This window comes from Bos mutus, chromosome 20 (assembly GCF_027580195.1).
Source record: "Bos mutus isolate GX-2022 chromosome 20, NWIPB_WYAK_1.1, whole genome shotgun sequence".
In the NCBI taxonomy this organism is placed as follows: Eukaryota; Metazoa; Chordata; class Mammalia; order Artiodactyla; family Bovidae; genus Bos; species Bos mutus.
In genome coordinates, this window is record NC_091636.1 from 6,937,442 (window position 1) to 6,960,803 (window position 23,362).

At 40.2% G+C, this 23,362-nt stretch overlaps 1 protein-coding gene across 6 annotated transcripts in view; it reads right to left on the reverse strand.

Annotated features, from left to right (window-relative positions):
- Positions 1–17,726, reverse strand: part of C20H5orf34 (chromosome 20 C5orf34 homolog) — a 30,649-nt gene extending 12,923 nt beyond the window's left edge. The window contains exons 1-7 of one of the 6 annotated variants that reach the window (XM_005894860.2): positions 17,399–17,726; positions 14,830–14,960; positions 13,533–13,767; positions 13,291–13,380; positions 10,362–11,005; positions 6,886–6,987; positions 1,815–1,938 (exon numbers count right to left, since the gene is read on the reverse strand). In XM_005894860.2, the coding sequence (XP_005894922.1) occupies positions 1,815–1,938; positions 6,886–6,987; positions 10,362–11,005; positions 13,291–13,380; positions 13,533–13,727 (1,155 nt within the window). In that variant the 5' untranslated portion in view covers positions 13,728–13,767; positions 14,830–14,960; positions 17,399–17,726. Of the gene's footprint in view, positions 1–1,814; positions 1,939–6,885; positions 6,988–10,361; positions 11,006–13,290; positions 13,381–13,532; positions 14,209–14,829; positions 14,961–17,398 lie in introns of all 6 variants that reach the window. The other 5 variants (XM_070357456.1, XM_070357455.1, XM_070357458.1 and 2 more) reach the window with 5 other exon arrangements.
- Between the last annotated feature and the right edge of the window lie 5,636 nt (positions 17,727–23,362).

The window sequence follows — 23,362 nt, forward strand, 5'->3', positions numbered from 1 at the left end:
GCTGCTATTCCATGATATATTTGCTTCATTATAAAAATTATCAGCCCCTCCCTATGATCAGATCAGATCAGTCGCTCAGTCGTGTCCGACCCTTTGTGACCCCATGAATCGCAGCACGCCAGGCCTCCCTGTCCATCACTAACTCCCGGAGTTCACTCAGACTCACGTCCATCGAGTCAGTGATGCCATCCAGCCATCTCATCCTCTGTCGTCCCCTTCTCCTCCTGCCCCCAATCCCTCCCAGCATCAGAGTCTTTTCCAATGAGTCAACTCTTTGCATGAGGTGGCCAAAGTACTGGAGTTTCAGCTTTAGCATCATTCCTTCCAATGATTCCTCCCTATGATACCTCTGAGTAAAATTGAAGCTCCAGGAAGATATTCTGTATTTATCTTGTAGTTTTTTGAACTCTGATAGATGAAGTCAGAAGGTAGATATTTATGCGTACACTCTATGTGCCCGTTGATTATCTCATGCACTATATGTGCGCATACACAAACACACGTACTGCTGGTTATGCTTTCATCTCATCTGCCCATGTGCCTACTGACTGACTACTAGACTGTGGACTCTTGAAGACAGGAGCTCTTTGTCTCCACCCAGTGCTTAGAAGTATCCTTCAAAAATTCAATTAGTATTTACTGAATAAATACTTTCCTATAAATAGACTTCAGGAGGGAATCTGCTCTAATATACAGTAAAATATTTATGAGTGAAATGATTTGAGGTATTTACTTAAAAATAAACAGGGAGTAGAAGGGGCAGCGGGAAGTACAGATGGAGCATGCTGGGTAATGGGTCATGAAGGTCAGTTACACTTGTCTTTCTACTTTTGTATATATTTGAAATTTTCCCTAGTTAAAAAAAAAGAAAAAAAATCTGCTTAAGTTTTAATTCTTCTCCATAGCAATCTAACCACTCAAATACTCCACTCTGTAAGAGACAGAAAACATATTATATTCCATCCTGAAAAGCAAAGCTGTGTGATACTATGGTGATCCTTATAAAAGGGTGGATTTCAAGTGTCAGACTGGGAACAAGTAAATTTAATTAACAAAATTTCCACATGATGATATTTTGGCCTGATATATTAAATGTATCATGTTGTGTTTTAGTGTTTTCAATGACAGAATAATTCTGTTCAACTTTCTAATTGTTCATAAAGATTTAAGAGTTAAGAAGTGTTTTAAATACCTGTGGTGGGGGGAAAAAAGAATGTGCTTCTTAATGTGCAAATATTAATTCAAAGAAGTATCTGTCCATCTGTCCTAAGTTGTGTTCAACTCTTTGCAACCCCATGGACTGCAGCCCACCAGGCTCTTCTATCCATGGGATTCTCCAGGCAACAATAATGGAGTGGGTTACCATTTCCTTCTCCAGGAGATCTTCCTGACCCAGGGATCGAACCTGTGTCTCTTACGTCTCCTGCACTGGCAGATGGGTTCTTTACCACTAGCGGCATCTGGGGAGCCCTCAAAGAAATGTACTGATTCAAATATCACTCGTTTCAGTGTTTCCATTTGATGAGGTCTATGGCAAAAGAATTACTGGTAGTAAAATTATATTAATTCTCTAGACTAAGAAGTAGTAGCAAGAAATGCTATAAAAGATCACAGTTCCCATATACATATTCAGCATTATTTGGAAACAGCTATCTATCAAAAATCTTCTTGGACCTCCCTGGTGGTCCAGTGATTAAGACCCCTTGTTTCCACTGCAGGGGGCATAGGTTCAATCCCTGTTTGGGGAAGTTTCCCATGCACACACTGTGGCCAAAAAGAGAAAAAAAATCTTCTTGATCTTATTGACAACATACCTCTTCTGATTCTTCTCGAATGGAATAATATGTAAAATAGTTCCCCAAATAAGCTCCTTCTGATTTGAAAACAGATCCATCTCCAGGATAAATCTCTATTGAGTTCATATGTTTATGGGTAAGTCTAGGGAAAAGAAATAATCATTAAAAATTTTTTTTCTTATTGAGATTAAAACATACATGAAGGCAATTTATAGAAGTCAGGCATCTTATCATCCTGGTATTCCACGGACAGTCATGGTGGCTGGCACAGTAAAGTCACCAAAGCAATGCCTACTGCATAGGAGTTAAATATGACAACTCTAGAACCTAAAAATAATATTATTCTGTAATAATGAAACTAGTAGAATCAATACCTGATGAATCAGATTAGCTATATGTAAATGGAGCCACCCTAAAAGAAGGTGACTGACTGTACCTGGAGCAGCCAGGTACAATAAAGGTATTGGGTATATAATGTATAAAAACTCAAGCCAAGTCAATTTATTGAAACATGTATAAAGAATATATTATCAGAAGTGGGTGGATTTAGGTCCCATTTGTTTATTTTTATTTCCATTACGCTAGAAGGTGGATCCAAAAAGATATTGCTGTGATTTACATCAAGAGTGTTCTGCCTATATTTTCCTCTAGGAGTTTTATAGTATATGGTCTTACATTTAGGTCTCTCAATCCATTTTGAGTTATTTTGTATACGGTGTTAGAGAATGTTCTAAGTTCATTCTTTTACATGTTTTCTAGCACCACTTCTTGAAGAAGTGTCTCTTCCATTGCATAGTCTTGCCTTCTTTGTCATAGATTAATTCACCATAGATGCTTAAGTTCATTTCTGGGCTTTCTATGTATTCTAGTGATCTATGTATCTGTTTTTGTCGGTACCATACTGCTTTGATTATTGTAGCTTTGTGGTATAGTCTGAAGTCAGGAAGCCTGATTCCTCCAGTTCTGTTTTTCTTTCTCAAGATTGTTTTGGCTATTTGGTGTCTTTTGTATTTCCATACAAATTTTAAAATTATTTGTTCTAGTTGTGAAAAATGCCACTGTTAATTTGATAGGGATTACACTGAATCTGTAGATTGTCTTGGGTAGTACAGACATTTTAACAATGTTGATTTTTTAAATTCAAGAACATGTTTGTGTCATCTTCAAATTCTTTCATTCAGTGTCTTATAGTTTTCAGAGCACAGGTCTTCTGTCTCCTTCAGTTCAGTTCAGTCACTCAGTTGTGTCCGACTCTTTGAGACCCCCATGAATCACAGCACGCCAGGCCTCCCTGTCCATCACCAACTCCCAGAGTTCACCCAAACTGATGTCCATCAAGTCGGTGATGCCATCCAGCCATCTCATCCTCTGTCGTCCCCTTCTCCTTCTGTCCCCAATTCCTCCCTGTTGGGAACTGGCGTGAGGCACTCTGCCCATGACAAAGGTCATGAGGAAGGAGGCTCGACATACGCAAAGGCGGGATCGAGCCTCAGGAGTCCCCCTGGAAATCCTCGAGCATCTACCCCCATAACCAGAGCCTGCCTACTTTACTACTTTGTGCTCTCACCAACACCTCTGACTTTACGGGGGGCTGTCCCCCACCACCTCTTTCAGAGAAGGAGTTAACTTACAGCTCCAGTTAATAATAATTCCTGGGCGTGATAAGAGTGTTTTAACCTACAAACTCCTCTGAAGGTTCTCTAGCCTGCCTGACAGGCTTGTCCGGCCACATGTGATTGCTCACAGCCTCCCAACTGTGAGAGGCACGAGATGCTTTAAACCTTCTAAAAACAGGTTCCTTAGAAAAGTTAGAAAACTATTAGTATAAGTATAGTGGGCTGATTAGAAATTGTATTAGTGAAGGGTTTTTCATTTGTTGAGCCAATGTTTGTTGCTAAGTCTCCACATCCCCTGCCCTTACACACATTAATGAATATATAGAAGAAATAAGTATTAACCTTTGATATTAATCACATTAGACCTTAGGCTAAGTAAATTCTTTCCTTAACTAAAACCCACTACACCCTTACCCTATAGGAATGTAACTTTATTTGGGTGGTGTCTGTTTTAAGAATAATCACCCCTGGAGAAATAAGTGTCCTGGTTGACTGACCGCTGTCACAAGGAGAGGGTCATAAATTGTCAGCAGGCCCCCTGGCCAGAAGATGATGTAACACCCCTAAGACCTCTGTATACATTTGTATGACGCACCTGACTTTGATAAAAGTCAGGACTGCTGACCCCATGTGACTTTTGCATAACATCTCAGTGTATAAAAGTAGACCATGGAAAATAAAGAATTGGGATCAGTTTCTCGAAATACTGGTCTCCCCATGTCGCTCTCTCTCTCACTCTGGCTGAGTCTCCATCTGGAGCGCGGAACCCGCCATGCTTACTAATTATGCCTCGGCTTCTAAGATCCGACCGGGGAGGCCTCAGTGTCTCCTCTCCTTCGGGAGAACGGAAGGACACCTGCGGCCTACGTAAGTGGTGCAAACTTCTTGTCTTGAAGTTTTATTGGTCTCCCGCGTAAACCAAGCTACTCAGCCTCTTTTCTCCACTGAATTTTCCTGCTGAGCTATCCTCATTCTATTACTCTTTACATCTCTAATTAATATCTAATTGAAGCTATTGTATCCTGATCCTCACCGACGCCATCCCCACTTCAAATACCCTGGATCAGCCGGGGCTGGACCCCGGCACCTCCCAGCATTAGGGTCTTTTCCAACAAGTCAACTCTTAGCATGAAGTGGAGTTTCAGCCTCAGCATCAGGCCTTCCAACGAACACCCAGTACTAATCTCCTTCATAATGGACTGGTTGGATCTCCTTGCAGTCCAAGGGACACTCAAGAGTCTTCTCAAACACCACAGTTCAAAAGCATCAATTCTTCGGCGCTCAGCTTTCTTCACAGTCCAACTCTCACATCCATACATGACCACAGGAAAAACCATAGCCTTGACTAGATGGACCTTTGTTGGCAAAGTAATGTCTCTGCTTTTGAATATGCTATCTAGGTTGGTCATAACTTTCCTTCCAAGGAGTAAGTGTCTTTTAATTTCATGGCTGCAATCACCATCTGCAGTGATTTTGGAGCCCCCAAAATAAAGTCTGACACTGTTTCTACTGTTTCCCCATCTATTTCCCATAAAGTGATGGGACTTAGGTAGGTTTATTCCTAGGTTTATTCTTTTTGATGTGATGATAAATGGGATTGTTTCCTTAACTTTTCTAAATGAAATTTCTCTAAACCTAATTAAACACAAAAGGTTTGCAGAGCAAAGGAAATCATAACCAAAATGAAAAGACAACCTATGGACTGGGAGAAAATATTTGAAAATGATGCTACTGACAAGAGATTAATCTCCAAAATATACTAACAGTTCATGCAGCTCAATACCAAAAAAATAAATAACCCAATCAAAAATGGGCAGATCTAAGTAGACATTTCTCCAAAGAAGACATACAGATGGCCAAGAGGCACATGAGAAAATGCTCAAGATTGCTAATTATTAAAGAAATGCAAAACTATAATGAGATATTACCTCACAGCAGTCAGAATGGTCATTATTTAAAAAATGACCACAAATAACAAATGTTGGCAAGGATGTGGAGCAAAGGAACCCTTATACAATGTTGGTGGAAATGTAAATTGGTACAGCCATTATGCAGAACTGTGCAGTGATTCCTTCAAAAACTAAAAGTAGAGTTACCATATGATACAACAATCCCACTCCTGGGCACGTGTCCCAGGAAAAAAGATAAACACACCCCAATGTTCCATGCAACACTATTACAATAGCCAAAACATGGAAGCAACCTAAAAGTCCATCTACAGATGAATGGATAAAGATGCGATCTACCTGTCTATGTATATACAATGGAATGTTCTTGGAGAAGGCAATGGCCACCCACTCCAGTACTCTTGCCTGGAAAATCCCACGGACGGAGGAGCCTGTAGGCTGCAGTCCATGGGGTCACTCAGTCATAAAACAGAATGAAATACTGCCATGTGCAGCAACATGGATGGACCTAGAGAGTACCATACTAAGTGACATAAGTCAGACAGAGAAAGCAAATGCCATAGTTTTTTCACCTGTATGTGAAATCTGAAAAAGAAAAAAAGATAAAAAGGGACTTATTTATGAAACAGAAATAGACATAGACACAGACATAGAAATAGACACAGACATAGAAAACAAATTTATGGTTACCAAAGGGGAAAGAATCAAGGGGGTGGATAAATTAGGAGTTTAGGACTAATAGATTCAAACTACTATAATAAAATAGATAACCAACAGGGACCTATTGTATAGCACAGGGAACTACACCGGATATTTTATAATAAACTATAAGGGAAAAGAATCTGAAAAAGAAAAAATATATACATACTAAAGTATACTGAATCACTTTATAGTACACCTGAAACTAACGTAACATTGTAAACCAACTGTACTTCAATAAAATTATTTTAATAAACTTTTTTAAAAAAAAAAAAGAGAGAAGGGGTGGGTTTTCATGCAGGAAAAGGAGAACCCAAAAGAAAAAAACTTCACAAATTTCTTCTAGCATTATTTACAGAAGTGAAACTCTGAATCTAGCCAACACTAAGTACTCCAGTCACTAGAGGTATACTTTGTGGTAGAATAGGGATAATTCTATAGAATAGTTTAGATACGGAGGAGATGGTCAGTGAATATTTGCTGCATGAATGATGTCCAAAATCTATCCTGGGCTAGTGAACTTCTTCCCTAATTCCATGCTCAACAGGCAACCCTCTGATATGTCTAAGATGACAAGGTCCCCTTTTCTTAGAAGGGGTATCCTAAATAACTAGCAAAACATTTCATTCTCAAGCAAAACGAATCCCTCACTGGCTTTGGTGTTGTCACAAAAATCTTGTGATTGTGGTTTATGTGAGTCAGTCACAAAGCCCCTAGGTGCACTATGAGACCTGAAAAACACAGGGCCAACACAGGACAACGGTGGTCCTGGCAAAACTGTATCCTCCTGGGGGAATCCACCTCTGAAGCCAGTTCTACCCTCTGTGATATCGCTAAATAGTTCCAAATGTAACAGAAGAGCCTTACCTATAGGTGACACCCTTGTACCAGACCACTTTGACTAGTTCATGGTAGGAATATTCCTCTTCACCAAACTGTTTCTGTGAAAGTGAATCAGAAAAGTTCCACCTGTGAAGGACAAAAATCCAAACTATTAACTCTGGCTGCTTGATAGAATTACCTTTAGAATTCAACAAAACAGTGCTGCTGTAGTAAGACTTATTTCTTGCTTATATTAGATTAAAAAAAAAGTAAAAATACAAAAGTACATTAATAAAATTTAAAACTACAGTTGACCCTTGAATAACATGGGGGTGGGGGCACTGATGCCAGTTGTAGGGAAAGAGCAAATTAGCCAAGATGGCGTGGTCAGGCTCTCTTGCCCCATGGCCTCTTGCTCTTGTGCCGTTGTGTAAATAAATAATGATTATGTAACAGCTGAGATCATTTATAATGCTGCGCATCAGGAGGTACTTGCTTGGTCACGGGTTACTCTGTGCCGTATGCCTGTGTGAGCTCCACCATGAAAGCCCTGGCTTCTGCTGAATCAGGGTTACACTGGAGTGGCATCATGGTCATGTTATATTAGGTTATGTTATGCCTGTGTTATGGCTACACTACGGTTATGTTATGGCTGCTACTCCGGCTGCTGCATCAGCCAGGAGAGACGCTGTGTTAAGCCAGCCAGGAGAGAATAACGTGTCTGCAGTTCGTTCCTACAGCTCCTCAAGTCTTCTTCCAGCCTCTTAGCTCACGCCTTGCCTACCCTGGGTTCAGCAAACAGTGTGAACAGCAAGATCCTGTGCTGTGAACAGGATCAGCAATACACCAGTGCAGTAGGAAACCAAGTACTATTGTCTCTGTTTCAAAAACAAAGGAGCTGATAAATGACTCACCCACAGGCAGGAAAAGCTGAAACACTTTGGCTAAAATCAGGACTCAAACCCTAGTTCTGCTGATTCCACAAACTGTGATCTCTAGTCAAACACAAACTCTCTCCCACATTTAGTAACTTAAAGATGTAAAAAATAAAAATGCAGGTACTATATTTATTGAAAAAATCTGCATGTAAGTGGACTCACATAGTTCAAATCTGTGTTGTCCAAGAGTCAACTGTAATCTTATTTTTCCACATATTTTCTTAGTATTTTTAATAATCTCATTGTTGAATCTCAGCATAAATATATGTTAAGTTTTACTGACCTTAAAAATTTAGGATTCAAACAGTAAATATTTACTGAAATACTTATGGTGGGCCAGATACTGTGCTACACACACTGTGGATATTACACTCAAGAAAGCAGACATGGGCCCTGCCCTCAGTGGAGAATTTTATCTAGCTCAGATATTAAACAGAAGATACTGAACATAAAGAAAGGAGAACTACTGGATGCTGTGGATTGTATGGGCTTCCCTGATGGCTCAGCGGTAAAGAATCTACCTACAATGCAAGAGACCCAGGAGATGTGGGTTTGATCCCTGGGTTGGGAAGATCCTCTGAAGGAGGAAATGGCAACCCACTCCAGCATTCTCACCTGGGAAATCCCACGGACAAAGGAGCCTGGTGGGCTATCCACCAAATGGTCACAAGAGTCAGACACAACTGAGCACACACACGCACTTCAGGCTTCTCTGGTGGCTCAGTGGTAAAGAATCTGCCTGCTACACAGGAGATGTGGGTTCAGTCCCTGGGTCAGGAAGATCCCCTGGAGAAGGAAATGGAAACCCACTCCAGTATTCCTGTCTGGGAAATCCCATGGACAGAGGAGCCTGGCGGGCTACAATCCATGGGGTCACAAGAGTCAGACACAACCTAGCAACTAAACCACCACCATGTACTGTATACAGTCTAGTCCTATCTAAGAAATAAGGCTTATGCTAAGACCTGGAAATGAGCATAGTTAGTGAGCTTAGAGAGAGAAAGGGAGTGTTCCAGGCACAGGAAAGAACAGGTGGTAAAAGAAAGTGGTAAAAGAAAGCTTGGGCAAGCACTTGAGGGATGGCGAGAAGTTCAGTTTAGGGATTTCCCCGGTGGTTCAGTGGCTAGGACATCATGCTGCCAATTCAGGGACCTGGGTTCGATCCCTGGTAAGGGAACTAGATCCCATATGCTGCAACTAAAAAGATTCAGCAAGCCACAACTAAGACCCAGCACAGCCAAACATACACACACATTAAAGTCCAGTTTAGTATAGAGAGAGCAAGGGCAAGAGGGGTGAGGATTACAGATCCAGGAATGGACCAGATAATGGAAGGCCTGTTAAGTCCTGTTTAAGGATAATCAAGTTATTGAGAAATTATTCATTTAGAAGCGTTAATCTCTTTTCATGTATACTAACAATACTGGAATTCCCAATTCTAACTAGATAATCATGACAAGCCTAAAAATAAGTCCTGCATTTTGTTTTGCAGTAACAAATAAGTACTCAGAAAAGGACCTGAGATCATATCCCAATTCTACAAGCACCAGCTGTGAGACTTTGGTCGGGTTAACATTTCCATGTCTCAAGTTCCTCTACAGTGTGGGGGGTGATAATAGTACTTACCTCAAGGGTTGACTATGAGGATGAAACAGCTAAAGTATGACTGCAGGTCACACAAAGTAGTGGTTTGTGCTAGCTATTATTATTATTATTACTATACTACTTATACAGAGTTCATGTTAAAAATCTGTAACCATTAGGTTATTCATCTCTTAGTGATGGTAAAAGGTTTGTACCTAGCCATCCAGAAGTCTCTCCATGTTTATCCCTTTTGAAATGGACATATTCATGTATGCTGCACACGTGCTAAGTCACGTCAGTGTGTCTGACTCTGTGTAACCCTATGGACCATAGCCTGCCAGGCTCCTCTGTCCATAGGATTCTCCAGGCAAGTATACTGGAGTAGGCTGCCATGCTCTCCTCCAGGGGATCTCCCCGACCCAGGGATTGAACCCACATCTCTTATGTCACCTTCACTGGTGGGCAGGGTTTTTACCACTAGTGCCACCCAGGAAACCCAGACATATTTATACTGAGTTAAGCAAAGACAAGGGTATTCTCTGAGGCTATATATGAACATGGATCATGGACACAAGGATCATGATCACAAACTTGTCAGGTCCATGCTCTGGCAACAGAAGTAACAGGGCCCACTGAGCAGCAGCTGACATGTCTTAGAGCTGGTTCCCACAGAATTCTGTGCCATCACTTACTGCATTTTATCAAAATTTTCGGTGACAGGGATCCCTACTAGACTCTAAGCTCCTAGAGAGCACAGACTCTGTCTTAGTCATCTCTACAGTCTCCGTGCTTAACAAAGTACCTAGTGTAGTATATAAAGGAAGAAATATAAGTAACACATTAGCTAGGGACATTATTTCCTATCTGTTACAAGCAAAGTTTAAGATCAACTGAACTTTCCTTATGCATGGTATCAGATGATTCAGAGAGATAAATGATCCCTAGGTGAGGTCTGGTTTTGACAAAAGTGTTAGGACAAATAAGTCCTTCTTCCATTACCTGTGCAAGTGTGGGGCAGGACAGCTCAGTAACAGGGCCCTGGGAAGAACAGAAACTTCTTTTCCTCGTTCCTCAGAAACATCAGAAGTTAACATTCTCTTCTGGGTGATATCTGCATCAATTCCAGACATACTGCTGATTTTATCATGAAAATGAAGTGCTAAAGACAAAGGGTATTTCCATTCCTCCGGACAGGAGGCCACAGACCAGCACTGCTTTACCCATGTGTATATACATGTGTCTTTCGTACGAGGTGAAGACAGCACCTCCCTCCCTTTGGCTCCATTCACACAACTCTTCTCTGAAGGTTCTTCGGATTTCATGATCTGATGATAAAGTTCATTTTCTTTATTCTTCAGTCTCTGTCCTGATAAACTTCCATGTGTACAGATTTTTCCAGCTTTTTCAACCTGTTTGTCCTTTTTGCCTTTATTATTTTTTTCGGACACTTCTATAGATGAGTCTGGCTTCTGGCTTACTTTACACAAAAAATGTACTGTAAATTCATGCTGAGATTTGGTCAGGCAAAGGTACGCATGACCATCTAAAGATGATATCCTCACAGTGCCACTCTGCATATACGTCATGCCATCACCAGTGTCAAGACTGGGCCATCTCACTTCTGAGACATCAATCAAGATACGCTGAGACGAGAGGAAAAAAAGGAATGCTATTTTTTGTTAACAGTACACGTTTTCCATCATTTGATACTTAACATATTATGGAAGAAAGCTCTTAAAAGTTTTGTCCTTTACCATTTAGAAAGAATGAAAAATGTCAGTCTATATATGGTTTTCCAGAGAACATTTGATATTATTATCTGTCTCAGAAAAGTAGAGACAAAACACACACACACACTGACAAACAGGACAGAAAAGAGAAAGAAAAATCATCTTGATTATTTTTAATGGCAAATATATTCTGATTTAAAGTGTACAATGCATCAGAGATAAACAGATTTGCAGCCCTTCCCCAAAAGTCTATTCTGAAAAAAGAATATAAATGAGAGAAGACCAGCACAACTGTATGAAAAAGCAACCATACCATAAATTGAGAGAATACAGAAACAGACTCAACCATATCATAAAATGTTACATATGGTAACCTAAGGTTTTCAGAACAAGGAGGTAAAGGGAGAATTAAGTATCTAACAAATGGTACTGAAATTATTCAATAGCATTGGGAAATGCTATCTCAAAGGATTATCACATGGACTAAATAGGATAACATGTATTAAGGTAGTTGTCCTACAGAGGTACATCACACACTAAAATAAATTCCAGGTGCCTTAAAAGGTAACATTAAAAAAAAAAAATCAAATTGCTCAAAGGTAAACTGTTCTGAACCAACAGCAAACAGATTTGTAATAGGTAACAGAGCCTGCTGCATCTTTTCATATAAGATAAGAACAGTGAATGTAATATAATGGTCTTTTAACCAGTTAAGCTTGCCAAATCACATATTTCATCTTCCATTTATAAAAAAACCTTAAAACTTACAAAAGCCTTGTAAATTTACAATGCTGTCTGTGTGTACAGATGTTAGTGTGCTAAAATTAAGGGTAGTAGTCACGTCATTTGCAGCAACATGGATGTAACTAGAGATAGTCATACTAAGTGAAGTGAGCCAGACACAGAAAGATAAACACCATATGATAGCACTTACATGTGGAATCTAAACTGTGGCGCAAGTGAACCTATTTACAAAACAGAAACAGACTCACAAACACAGAGATCAGACTTGGTGAGGGAGTCGGGGAGGGATGGACTGGGAATTTGAGGTTGGTAGATGCAAACTATTACATTAGAATGGATAAACAATGGATACTGCATAGCACAGGGAACCACAGCCAATCTGCTGAGATAAACCATAATGGAGTAGAATATTTTTAAAAAAATGTATATATATGTAAACTGAGTTATTTTGCTGTACAGCAGAGACAGCAAAGACTAACACAATATTGTAAATCAACTATACTTCAATTAAAAGAAATACAAAAAAAGTAAGGCCAGTATTCATTGATGGCAAAGGTGCTTTATAAGGATGATCAGTTAAGACAATTGTTTTCTAGAATCAGACTATCTAATGCAGCATCAGCAGCAAGCTATATAGTTTCAGTGAATTGCTACTCAAAAGATACAGTGGAAAAATGGCCCTGTAAACAAAGTTACTGGCTTATAATTTTTGACTCCTTTGCCATGAGACAATGTAATAGAAAATTACTCAGCAGGCAGGCAAGCATCATGTCTACAGCAGAAAGTGGTTAAGAGCCACAGTCTTCAAAGTCAGATACACTGGGTTCAGATCCTGACTTTGCCATTTAGAAAAACTGCATGGACAAATTAGGTAAACAGTCTGAGATTTAGTTCTCTCATCTGTAAAAAGGGGCTGGTAGTAGTCAATATACCTGTTCTGATTGTTTGAACATCCATTTTGATTAGCAGATACCCATGCCATACTGAAGCTATTAAAATTTTTCTATATCATTCCTAGAACTTGGCTCATAATAACCCCTCAAGAAATGATGGTTATTATTACTCCTAAAAGTTGAAAATAGAATAAAACGTGTATACCTATAAGTAATTACACATTTCTCCTACACATTAACTACACATAAGCTACTGAAAATGGCCACATAATTTCTTAATTTTGATACCTTTGAGAATCAGGAAATCACCAATCTATAAAGTTCTGAGTATAATCCTTTGATACAAAAAAGATAAAAAGGAAAAAAGGCACAGAGATACACTATGTAACTTCTGTGTCTCAAGGGACAAAATATCAGTTGAAAATATCAGTCTGTTGAAATGTACAGGCCTAGGCATTGCACAGCAACATGTCCATGCTCAGGGACATGAAGGAAAAACCTAAATATTAAACTACCTGTTTGCAATTACTTGTCCTCGAATATTTGTTTAAAAAATATTACCGTTTTCATTTCAGAAGGTATGATGCTTTCAGATAAAAAAGGACAGGTAGCAAAAGAGTTACGAAAATCGAGGGCTCGTTGTAACTGCTCCTACAAAAAAAAACACCAAGTGATTTTTAAAAATGATTTGAAAATCCATTTAGAATGACAGTAATCCAGAATACTAGCCACTTTCTATATTCTGGACACCTCAACAATATTTTAGTATGAAAAAGAGTAGTTTTTGTGTCATCTTTACTTACTCGGTAAGCGCTAATAACAAAGTGTGTCCTTTGGCGAATTCTTTCTGGCTGTTGTAAAGGATGTGCTGAAACAGGAGGTGCCTTTTCAAATAAAAATTCAGAGCCACAGGGAGAAAGCTGCAATCTGGAACCATCAATATATTGCACTTGCACTGAATCATCTTCATAAAGTACCATTTGCACTTCAGCCGCCATTACTGTGACTGTGGATAAAATGTCTTTCCAAGGCAAAAGGCTGAAGGAAATAGCAAATACAGTAGCACCAACAGTTCTCTTCACGTACAAAAGTTCTATCAAAATAAATGGATGAACATAAGCACAACACACTGCCACTGAGCTTACTTTTTTGGATGAAAAGTGATGATCTTACCCTGACCTGACCTGAATGCCTTGATTAATCCCGAGGGCTTTACCTCAGTAGTGTGGGGAGATAATTGGGAGGGGGAAGACAGCCCACCAAGTTATAACTGCCCTTATTTTAGTAGCTTTACTTCTGAAGTTTAACTTCTGAAAATTGGATGCTCAGGATCTCACTTCAAATAACAATCAAATTCCATCTTTGCAAAAATAATACAGCAAATCAGAGGCTTCCCTGGTGTTCCAGTGGCTAAGACTCCATGTTCTCAATGCAGGGGTCCCGGGTTTGATCCCTGGTCAGGAAACCAGATCCCACATGCTGCAAATAAGACTTGTGGCAGTCAAATAAATAAATAAATATTTTTAAAAAAGAAAAAGAAAAATGTAGCAAACCATTTGTAGTACATGTAAAAGGCAGGCCAAAAGTAACTATTTGGCCCACTTGAAAATAACACCTGGATTCCTGCCACTAACCTGGCATTATGGAAGTAGCTCCATGTCACAACTCAGAAAGCTAACTAATCACCTAGTGAATTAGTTCATCTTATTCACTGAATTCAATTTCCTCTTCTTTACCTCTAAAATGTCTCTGTATTTTCACCTATGCTTTCCACATAGGTGTGATGGAAGGGGAATGAAAGAGTTGGGTTCCATTCACACTCTACCAGTTCCTAGCTATAAACTTCAGGTTGGTTGTTTCCTTATTTGTAAAATGGGGGTAGCAACAGGATTGCTGTGAGGATTAAATGAGACAACATATGTAACAGTGCCAGTAGTGGGAATGCTGCTTTGCAGGAGATCAATAAATTTTATAATTCTTTCTAAAACTAACTGCATCCCCTACTAGGACATTATCTCCATCTGTTACCCAGGTGATCGAGTTTCACCTGACCAAAAAAAAAATAGTAACTTTTCACAGATACCACTTTCCCCAGCTTACCTCTATTTCCTACCAGTAAACTTCTCAGGTGTAGTATTCACTCAGGGTCAACTTGCTTTTGTCTTTTTTTTGGCCGAGCTTCGAGGCATGCAAGATCTCAGTTCACTGACGAGGGATCCAACCTAAGCCCCCTGCATTGGGAACATGAGTCTTAATCACTGGACTGCCAGGCAAGTCCCAGTGTCCACTTTCTCTCCCAACAATCTTCAGTGCATTGCAATCCAGCTTTCTCTGTCACCTCACTACTGAAATTGTTTCACAATGGTCACCCCTATCTTCTTACACCCAATGACTTCAGTCTTCATCCTACTAAACTAGTCAATATGTGACAGTGTTTTCTGTCTTTCTTTGCACCAAACTCTCTTCTGCCTTTTATGTAAAAGGGGTGGGGGTGCCATGGTCCTCCCCACCCCGCCTCTATATCTGTTCTTCTTAATAGTTTAACCATTGCTCTTCTTCACCATTTCTTAAATCAAGGGATTCATCAACACCTGACCTTAGTTAGTCCTCATTTTATCTCTTCTTACTAGATACACTTATGTTGCTTTTATGCCCACCCTTAAAAGGTTTTTATGCCTTTTAAAAAAATCTTACCCATTTCACTGTATGTAATGAGCTACATATGATATAGCCTACAATCTTTGGCAGAGTATGTCAATATATAAATATTAAACCACATGATCTCTCCTGAGGAAATTCACACAACTTTAATCATTCTCTTTCTCTAGAGAACTTCCAAATCTACCTGACCTCTCTCCTGAGCATCCAGCTGCCTCCAGGAGCTCTCTCCATGTCCTGGTTCCACAGATAAATCAAACTCAACATCACTTCCACTCAAGGAAGACTTCTGTTAATACCCTCAAATTCACTTTCATTCTTAACTCCCTCAATGCCAATCTACAAACAGTAGCTAGAAGGACCTTGTGACATAAAAATGAGATTTAACCCCTTCTGACTTAAACCCAGTATCTGCACTTAGAAAAGCCGGATTCTTAACCACAGCCTATAAAAGCCATACAATCTGCACCTATCTACTTCTTCAATGTCTTCTCCTAACTCTCTTCTTGTTCAGGACACTTTAGCTGCATTGGCTTTTTAAATGTTTTTTTTGAGAAGCTGTAATGCATCGGAGAAGGCAATGGCACCCCACTCCAGTACTCTTGCCTGGAAAATCCCATGGACGGAGGAGCCTGGTGGGCTGCAGTCCATGGGATCACTAAGAGTCGGACACGACTGAGCAACTTTTCTTTCACTTTTCACTTTCATGCATTGGAGAAGGAAATGGCAACCCACTCCAGTGTTCTTGCCTGGAGAATCCCAGGGATGGGGGAGCCTGGTGGGCTGTAGTCTATGGGGTCGCACAGAGTTGGACACGACTGAAGCGACTTAGCAGCAGCAACGCATCTCAGAACCTTTGCACTGTTCTTTTTGCCTAGCACTTTCCCCAACTCATCACACGACTGGCTCTTTGGCACCATTAATATCTTAGCACAAATATCTAACTTCCTCAAAGGCCTAACCTGACCAGTTAAAAGTTGTTCCCAACCATGACTTTTTATCCATTTCATCATTTTTCTTCATAACATCTATTACTATCAAAATGGGTTCTATTTATGTACTTGCTTTTTGTCTTTTTTCATGGGGCTTCCCTGGTGGCTCAGATGATAAAGAATCTGATAAAGGAGAACCGCGTTCGATCCCAGGGTCGTGGACAGAAACTCAATGAGAGCAGGGACTTCATCTTTCTTATTCACTGTATCCCTGGCATCTAAAACAATACTTGGCCAATAATAATAAGGGTGCAATAACTATTTAATCATAAATATATAAGTAATATATAAGAATATATAAGTGAATTTTAAAATTCTTGCTTCTCCTGAATTTGCAATTTGAGTCAAAGGCATCTCAATTTGACTTCTTAGTGTTTCCCTTCACACCCTTGTGACAAGTCCTGTTGATTCTGTATGTCTCTCCCATAAATCTGTCTCTTCCTTTTCTATTTCTGGTCAGCTTTCCCCTCCACTCCTGTAAACCGTGTGGGACCTTTTCCCAGTTTTCCACCTCTCCAATCCATTTCCAGTATTTCCCTCATTGGTAATTTTCCACAATCCAGACCATACCAACCACTTTACATCACTTTTTTACATACTTGTTAACTGGCAATAAATACTCATAGCATTAAATATATTTATATTGCGGCTATATGTATCCTATATACGTACGAGGTCCACTTGCTATTTCAGAAAAAACAGGTGCAGAAACACAGTCGAAAAATATATTTTCTCATACCAACTGGAAAAAGGCCTCTATTTTAAAGCCAAGGTTTTTTTTTCCAACAGCTTATTCTGGTATAATTGTTACTTAGATTATTTAAATAATCAAGCAGACACAAGAAACAATATCTTAAGTTCTTGCCATCATTAATAATAATAATAATATGCCTCCAACCTACATTTCCAGCGTCATGTCTACTTTGATCAAAAATTTTGTTCTCGACATTAAGGGGAACCTCATCAAACGCATATCTACAGGAAAAGCCTCATACAAACAATCAACGTCTTTGACTCACACAGCAAGCAGTTCTGAGCTTTAAGGTCGTGGAAACGAGGACAGTCAATGGCCCTTGTGCTTTAGTTTGCCAAAATACTCGGAGTAGCAGCTTGTGTTCCTGCCTTCGACGCTTCTCGAGGAGTATTTCTTGAATTTGACAAGTTACCAGCAAGTGATGTTTCCCGATGAAAGAAAAGTCATAACCGAGAGGAGTTAAGGCTACAGGGAGGAGGTTTGGCGGTCTCTCTTCAAGTCCGAGTAGCCAGGAACAGCTGCAGCTGCAACCGCGAAGACGAACCGAATGCAAACAGTCGAAACTCAAACCTTCCCGTACCCTAGGAAACCCGCCCCTTTTACAAAGGAAGACCGGAAGTCCTGACCTAATTGAGCCCTCCTCTCGCAAAGAAGGGCGGGACCGGAAGTAGGGGAGATAGGGGCTCTCTGTCCGGAAGTTAGTGGTCTACTCTCAGGTTTTTACTTCCGGTACCCCCCAAGGAGCCGGCCTGATGCGGACGAGCATTTTGATGCTCTAGCCAAGATAGCTACAGATTTGGAATTTAGTGGAGTGATACTATTTAAATAATCTAAACAATTATACGTCAATAAAGCGGTTAAAAAAAAAAACTTGACCGAAGATAGAGACCTCTGCTTTTCTAGTTTGATGTTAGAAAATGTCGTTCAAGTGTGTGTTTGCACCTTTAAAATTTTTGTTTAAAACAGCAAATGGACGCTTCTGCTATATCTTATTGCCACTGAAACAAACATTTGTGGAGAGTCTACTATGTACTAAGCGTGTTCCGTGGATAAAGCAGGGGATGAGATCCAGGGTCGAGGATGGGGGCTAGAGATCAACTGGAAAGAAACAACTAGACAATAATTTAATCACAAGTTTGGTAAGTGTTCCTAAAATAAAATACAGAGGTCTGTGAGAGTTTTGTGTGTGCGAGTCGCTCAGTCGTGTCCGACTCTTTGCGACCCCATGGACTGTAGGGCTCCAGGCTCCTGTCAGTGAAATTCTCCAGGCAAGAATACTGGAGTGGGTTGCCATTGCCTTCACCAGAGGATCTTCCCCACCCGGGGATCGAGCCAGAGTCTGTTGTATTGCCGGTGGATTCTTTACCGTCTGAGGCACCAGGGAAGCCCTGGTGAGAGTTTATAGTGGCGACCTAAACCGCGGTTCCCTGGTGGCTCAGCTGGTAAAGAATCTGACTGCAATGCGAGAATCTTCCTGGGTTGGGAAGATACCCTGGAAAAGGGAATGGCTACCCACTCAGGTATTCTGGTCTGGAGAATTCCATGGAATGTATAGTCTGTGAGGTCGCAGGGTCGGAAATCTCTGAGCAACTTTCACTTTAATCCAGGCTGAGGAAATATTTCCACTGAAATCTAAAGAGTAAGTAGGTGTTAGCTAAATACCCTAGAGAGGGAAAATGTTTCAAGGTGAGATTATGGCATATGTTAAGGCCCTGAGGCCCAAAGGAAAAATCTGGCCCCTCCCTTAAAAGTGTTGAAAGAAAGCCAGTTTGTTCTAAGTATACTTAAAGAGGATAAAAAGGCTCTTCTTGGTGGAGAGAAGCTTGAAACTGGATTATAGAGATAGGCAGTACAGGTTTATGAATTATGGACTTTATCTTAAAAGTAGTGGTAAACTATTACAAGGGCTTTAAACAAAGGTGGCAGCACTGAGGGACTGAGAAAAATACAATGCCTTAAACTCATCTCCATTTTAAAAAGTCTGATATGCAAACTGACTTCAGTCTTTTGTCAGGTGTAATAACCTCAGATAACCATGATCTATAATCTCAGTTTTATTACACACTGCTAACTTCGGTCCTATCAAACCCCCATCTTTTCCCCTTCCACTGTGTAAGAACCTCCTATATATAAATTTTGTCTACTACAGAGGGGTTTTGTGGTGCTTTTTGCATTGGATTTTTCTGTGTGTGTGCCAATCCAGTACTTTAGAAAAATTCCTGCAAGTGCTGAATGGAGAGTGAATTGAAGGATATGAGAACAATGTGTGGCTCTTTCAAAAGGCTTTTGAAAGAGCAACAGCAGAGACGACGTTCAGACTCAAGACTAGACAGTGAGAATGGAGAACACGTTTCCAGTATTTAGGAGATCAACTCTTAAATCTTGGAGATGACTTAACAGTAAGAGTTAAAACAATTCCAGGGGTTTCTGGTTGGGGAAAGTAGAGAGGTGTCAGTGCCCTCAATGAGAGGTGGGTGTTTAGAAAAAGTTCAGGGTATAGTATGACATAAATTTTGTGAGACCTCCCAGTGGAAACAAATTAGTAAAGGTCTAGAATCAGGATATTAGAAATAAATATGGAGGTCAGCAGTGATATTGACCTCCATATTTATTTGAAAGTGATAGCTGCTAATTGAAGCTTTGGGCTGACATGAGAAAAGAATGCTTAGGATTCAGCTTTGAGGAACACTGGTACCAAATCCTGAGAAACAGCACAAAGCTATGGAGGAAGCAAGCCATTGTATTCTAGATGCCTGTGTGTGTGTATTAGTTGCTCAGTTGTCTTTGCAGCCCACACGGACCAGAACCCATCACGCTGTCTGTCCATGGAATTCTCCAGGGAAGAATACTGGAGTGAGTTACCCGTGCCCTCCTCCAGGGGATCTTCCTGACCCGGGGATTGAACTCGCATCTCCTGGGTCTCCTGCATTGGCAGGCAGGTTCTCTACCACTAACGCCACTTGGGATATTTTCAATTTTGGTATTGACAGTGTCAGATATTGCCTAGAGAACAAGCTAAACAATTAAATATTTATTCAATTAAATGGCACGGATGTCACCATGGACTGTAATAAGGATTGTTGTATATACTAGTGGCAGAATATACAGTGGGTTTGAAGAGCAAATAGGTAAGAGAATGGAAAAAAAAAGAATACTTGGGAAGTCTAATGAGGAAGCAGAGACAGGACTGTTATTGGGGAGAAATGTGAGGGCCAGATTTCTTTTGATGAGAGGAATGGCATATTCAAACTCATGCAAAGGTCCAATGGAGAAATATTTTTAAAAAAAATACAGACCAAGTAACAACAGAGTTTGTGAGAGAGAGAGGGCATGGAGTTCAAGCACATGTTGAAAAACTGTTCTTTAATAATAGGAGGGATACTTCCTATAGAAGAAGAGGAGGGATGAAGTGTATTCAGATGCATTTGTGAACATCTCTCTAGTGACCTTTTTTTCTTTCTATGAAGCAAATCATCAGGGAATAAATAGGCAGACAGAGTAGACAGGGTTTGAATTGAGCAAGAGAATGAAGAAACACAGATTACTGGCAGCCTAAATGAAGGTGACTATGGATTTACAGTAGTACAAACCTAACAGAAAATGGCCTCCCACAGCCTGGATGCAGCAGCAGTGTCCAGTCCATCCCGGGCCGGCATTTTGCTAGGCTGGCACGATACAGCAGTAGTGTATATGCCCTTAAATGATTTGTATCTGCTAGGGTCTAGTCAGCTAAAGACCACTGGGCTCAAGCCTGTAGTCTGACAAAATATTTGATGTGTAAGCAAGAAAGTATACTTCAAATGAGGCTCTCCACAGGGGGAGGAGGGCATCTTCGTTGTAAGGTCTGAGTTCCTGCTGAGAAATTCTGAGGAAGCTCTAAGAGGAGAGAGACCAGTTCCTGGTTGGATGCTCTTTCTGTAGCAGGATTAGCAACAGGGTTTAGCTAAGGGACTGGCTGCTATCCTGAGGTGAGGGCAGTTTAGCAACTGGGTATCCCCCAAAAGATGGATGAGAACTGCAAAGCAGGTCTGAAAGCATCAATGATAACAAAGCCCTGGTCTCACACACACACTGGGGGTTATGACCTTGGGAAAAACATTGTCTTTAATAGACAATGCTGCAGCTGGCTTTATCTGTGTCTGACTTCCCAGGTTGATTAACAGGCAGGGCTGCTGCTTTTTCAGTTTAAGCCGATTTTCAGTCCTTCAGCCCCAGTTTTTTACTCTTTACACCAAGCATCCTCTTAATGTGACGATTTAAAAAAACAATGACAAATTAATCCATACCCTACTATCCTCATGACAGATAAGACTGAATAATATACCTAATCATGCAATTCCCCTGCTTTCTGACAGCATCCAGGCTAGAGCAAATCTCCAGTTTCTTAGGCCCTCTCCCAAATTATCCAATCAAAGCACCAATCCTATATAGGTTCTTTTGAACACTCTTATTGACATAATGGCAACCCACTCCAGTGTTCTTGCCTGGAGAATCCCAGGGACGGGGAGCCTGGTGGTCTGCTGTCTATGGGGTTGCAGAGTCGGACACGACTGAAGTGACTTAGCAACAGTTCCCCATGGTGGATATTCTGCCTCTTGACAAGTACTAAACTCAACATATTCAGGTACAGGTGTGGCCCTGGTAGTCTCTGGCTGCAGGGCACTGACAATACAGAGGGTCTGAGTTAATGACACGACTTCCAAGACTAATATTTGTACTTTGTTACAAGACTAACATTCACTAGCACCTTTGTGTCCTTGCTCATTAAAGATTTGTACTAATAATCCCTGTTACAAAGGATGTACGGATCTGTAAGTTCTGCGGAAGACATGGCAATCCTAAAGGCCACCTCTTCCTTTCAGTATTTAAAACATGTCCACACGTTCCTTGAAGGCCTCCTATCTGATATGGCTTTTTAGCGAGCTATTCAGAACCCAGAGACTGTAGCAGAAGCAATGCTGCTTGTAGCTTCTGAATGCAGCTTCTTCCTGGGTCTTTGTAATGCCCCCTCTTAACCAGCTGCCATGTTGTGAGAAGTCTAAGCCACGTGGACAGGCCAGGTGTAGGTGCTTCAGGTCAAGGATGGCCTCAGCCCAGTCATCAGCCATGTGCATGAAGACAACTCTAAAAGATTACAGCAGCCAGCTGTTCCAGCCATCCATCCCTAGACCTTACTTTTTCCAAATGTTGCAGACTAGAAAAATAGTACCCCTTCTTGTACCTTGTCCAAATTCCTAAGCCATAGAAACATGAGCATGATAAAATGGTTATAGTCTGGCCGGTTACTTAAGTAGCACCAGTAACTGGAACATACTGATCCTATTGCTAGCTGCTGTAAGCATAGCATATTGGTAACATTTAGATAAAACTGGGTGGTTATTCACAGAGTAACTGCACAAAGTTTAAAGTATATTCAGTGAGCATATTCTTGGCCCCAGCCTAATGTCCAGCCTTTTTCCTACACGCCCTTCCCCTCATCCCTGAGATTCATTCAGTGAGCACAACCTTCAGAGAACTTCAGATTGAGGCAATAGCCACCATGTTAGTCACCATTTTGAAAAAAATTCTATTACAAATTTCAAAAACCCCAATTACATATATACTTGCCTTTTACAATAAGAACACTAACAGTTTACATTTCATAATTGCTAGTTTTTCCAAGTAGATGTGAATGTTTATTGAAACTCATTTCAACAGACATTGAATATCTTCTATCCTAGTAGTTTGATTTCAAATATTAATTTTATGATGTCATGTAAAAAAATTCAACAGAAATTCTTTAGAATTCCAGGATACTACTCCAAAAACTTAGAGGAAACAAAACTATTTAAATTTTATTTTTAAAGTCTAATTTTAATCCAGACCAAACAAACAAGCCAAAAAGTGAGAAAGCTAATTGAATTAGCAGACACAGATGTACCAAATGTAAAACAGTGGGTTATTAACAGAACTATTTACATGCATATTTACAAGCAATCTTTTTGTACATAAGTTTTAGTTAGTTGGAAAAAGATTTTTGACATAGGTAAAAATATTACTAAGGTAGGGCTGAGGTGGTACCACATTATAGTAAAAGTATTAGAAAAGTGGTTCAAGGTTTATCGATTATAAAGCAGATGAAAACTTGAGTGACAAAGACCTAGTAAAATTCTCTAGTAAAAAAGTCAATGCAACTTATGCTATAAAACAAAAATGAGAAAGCCATATAAATGAAGCAGAATAATATTCT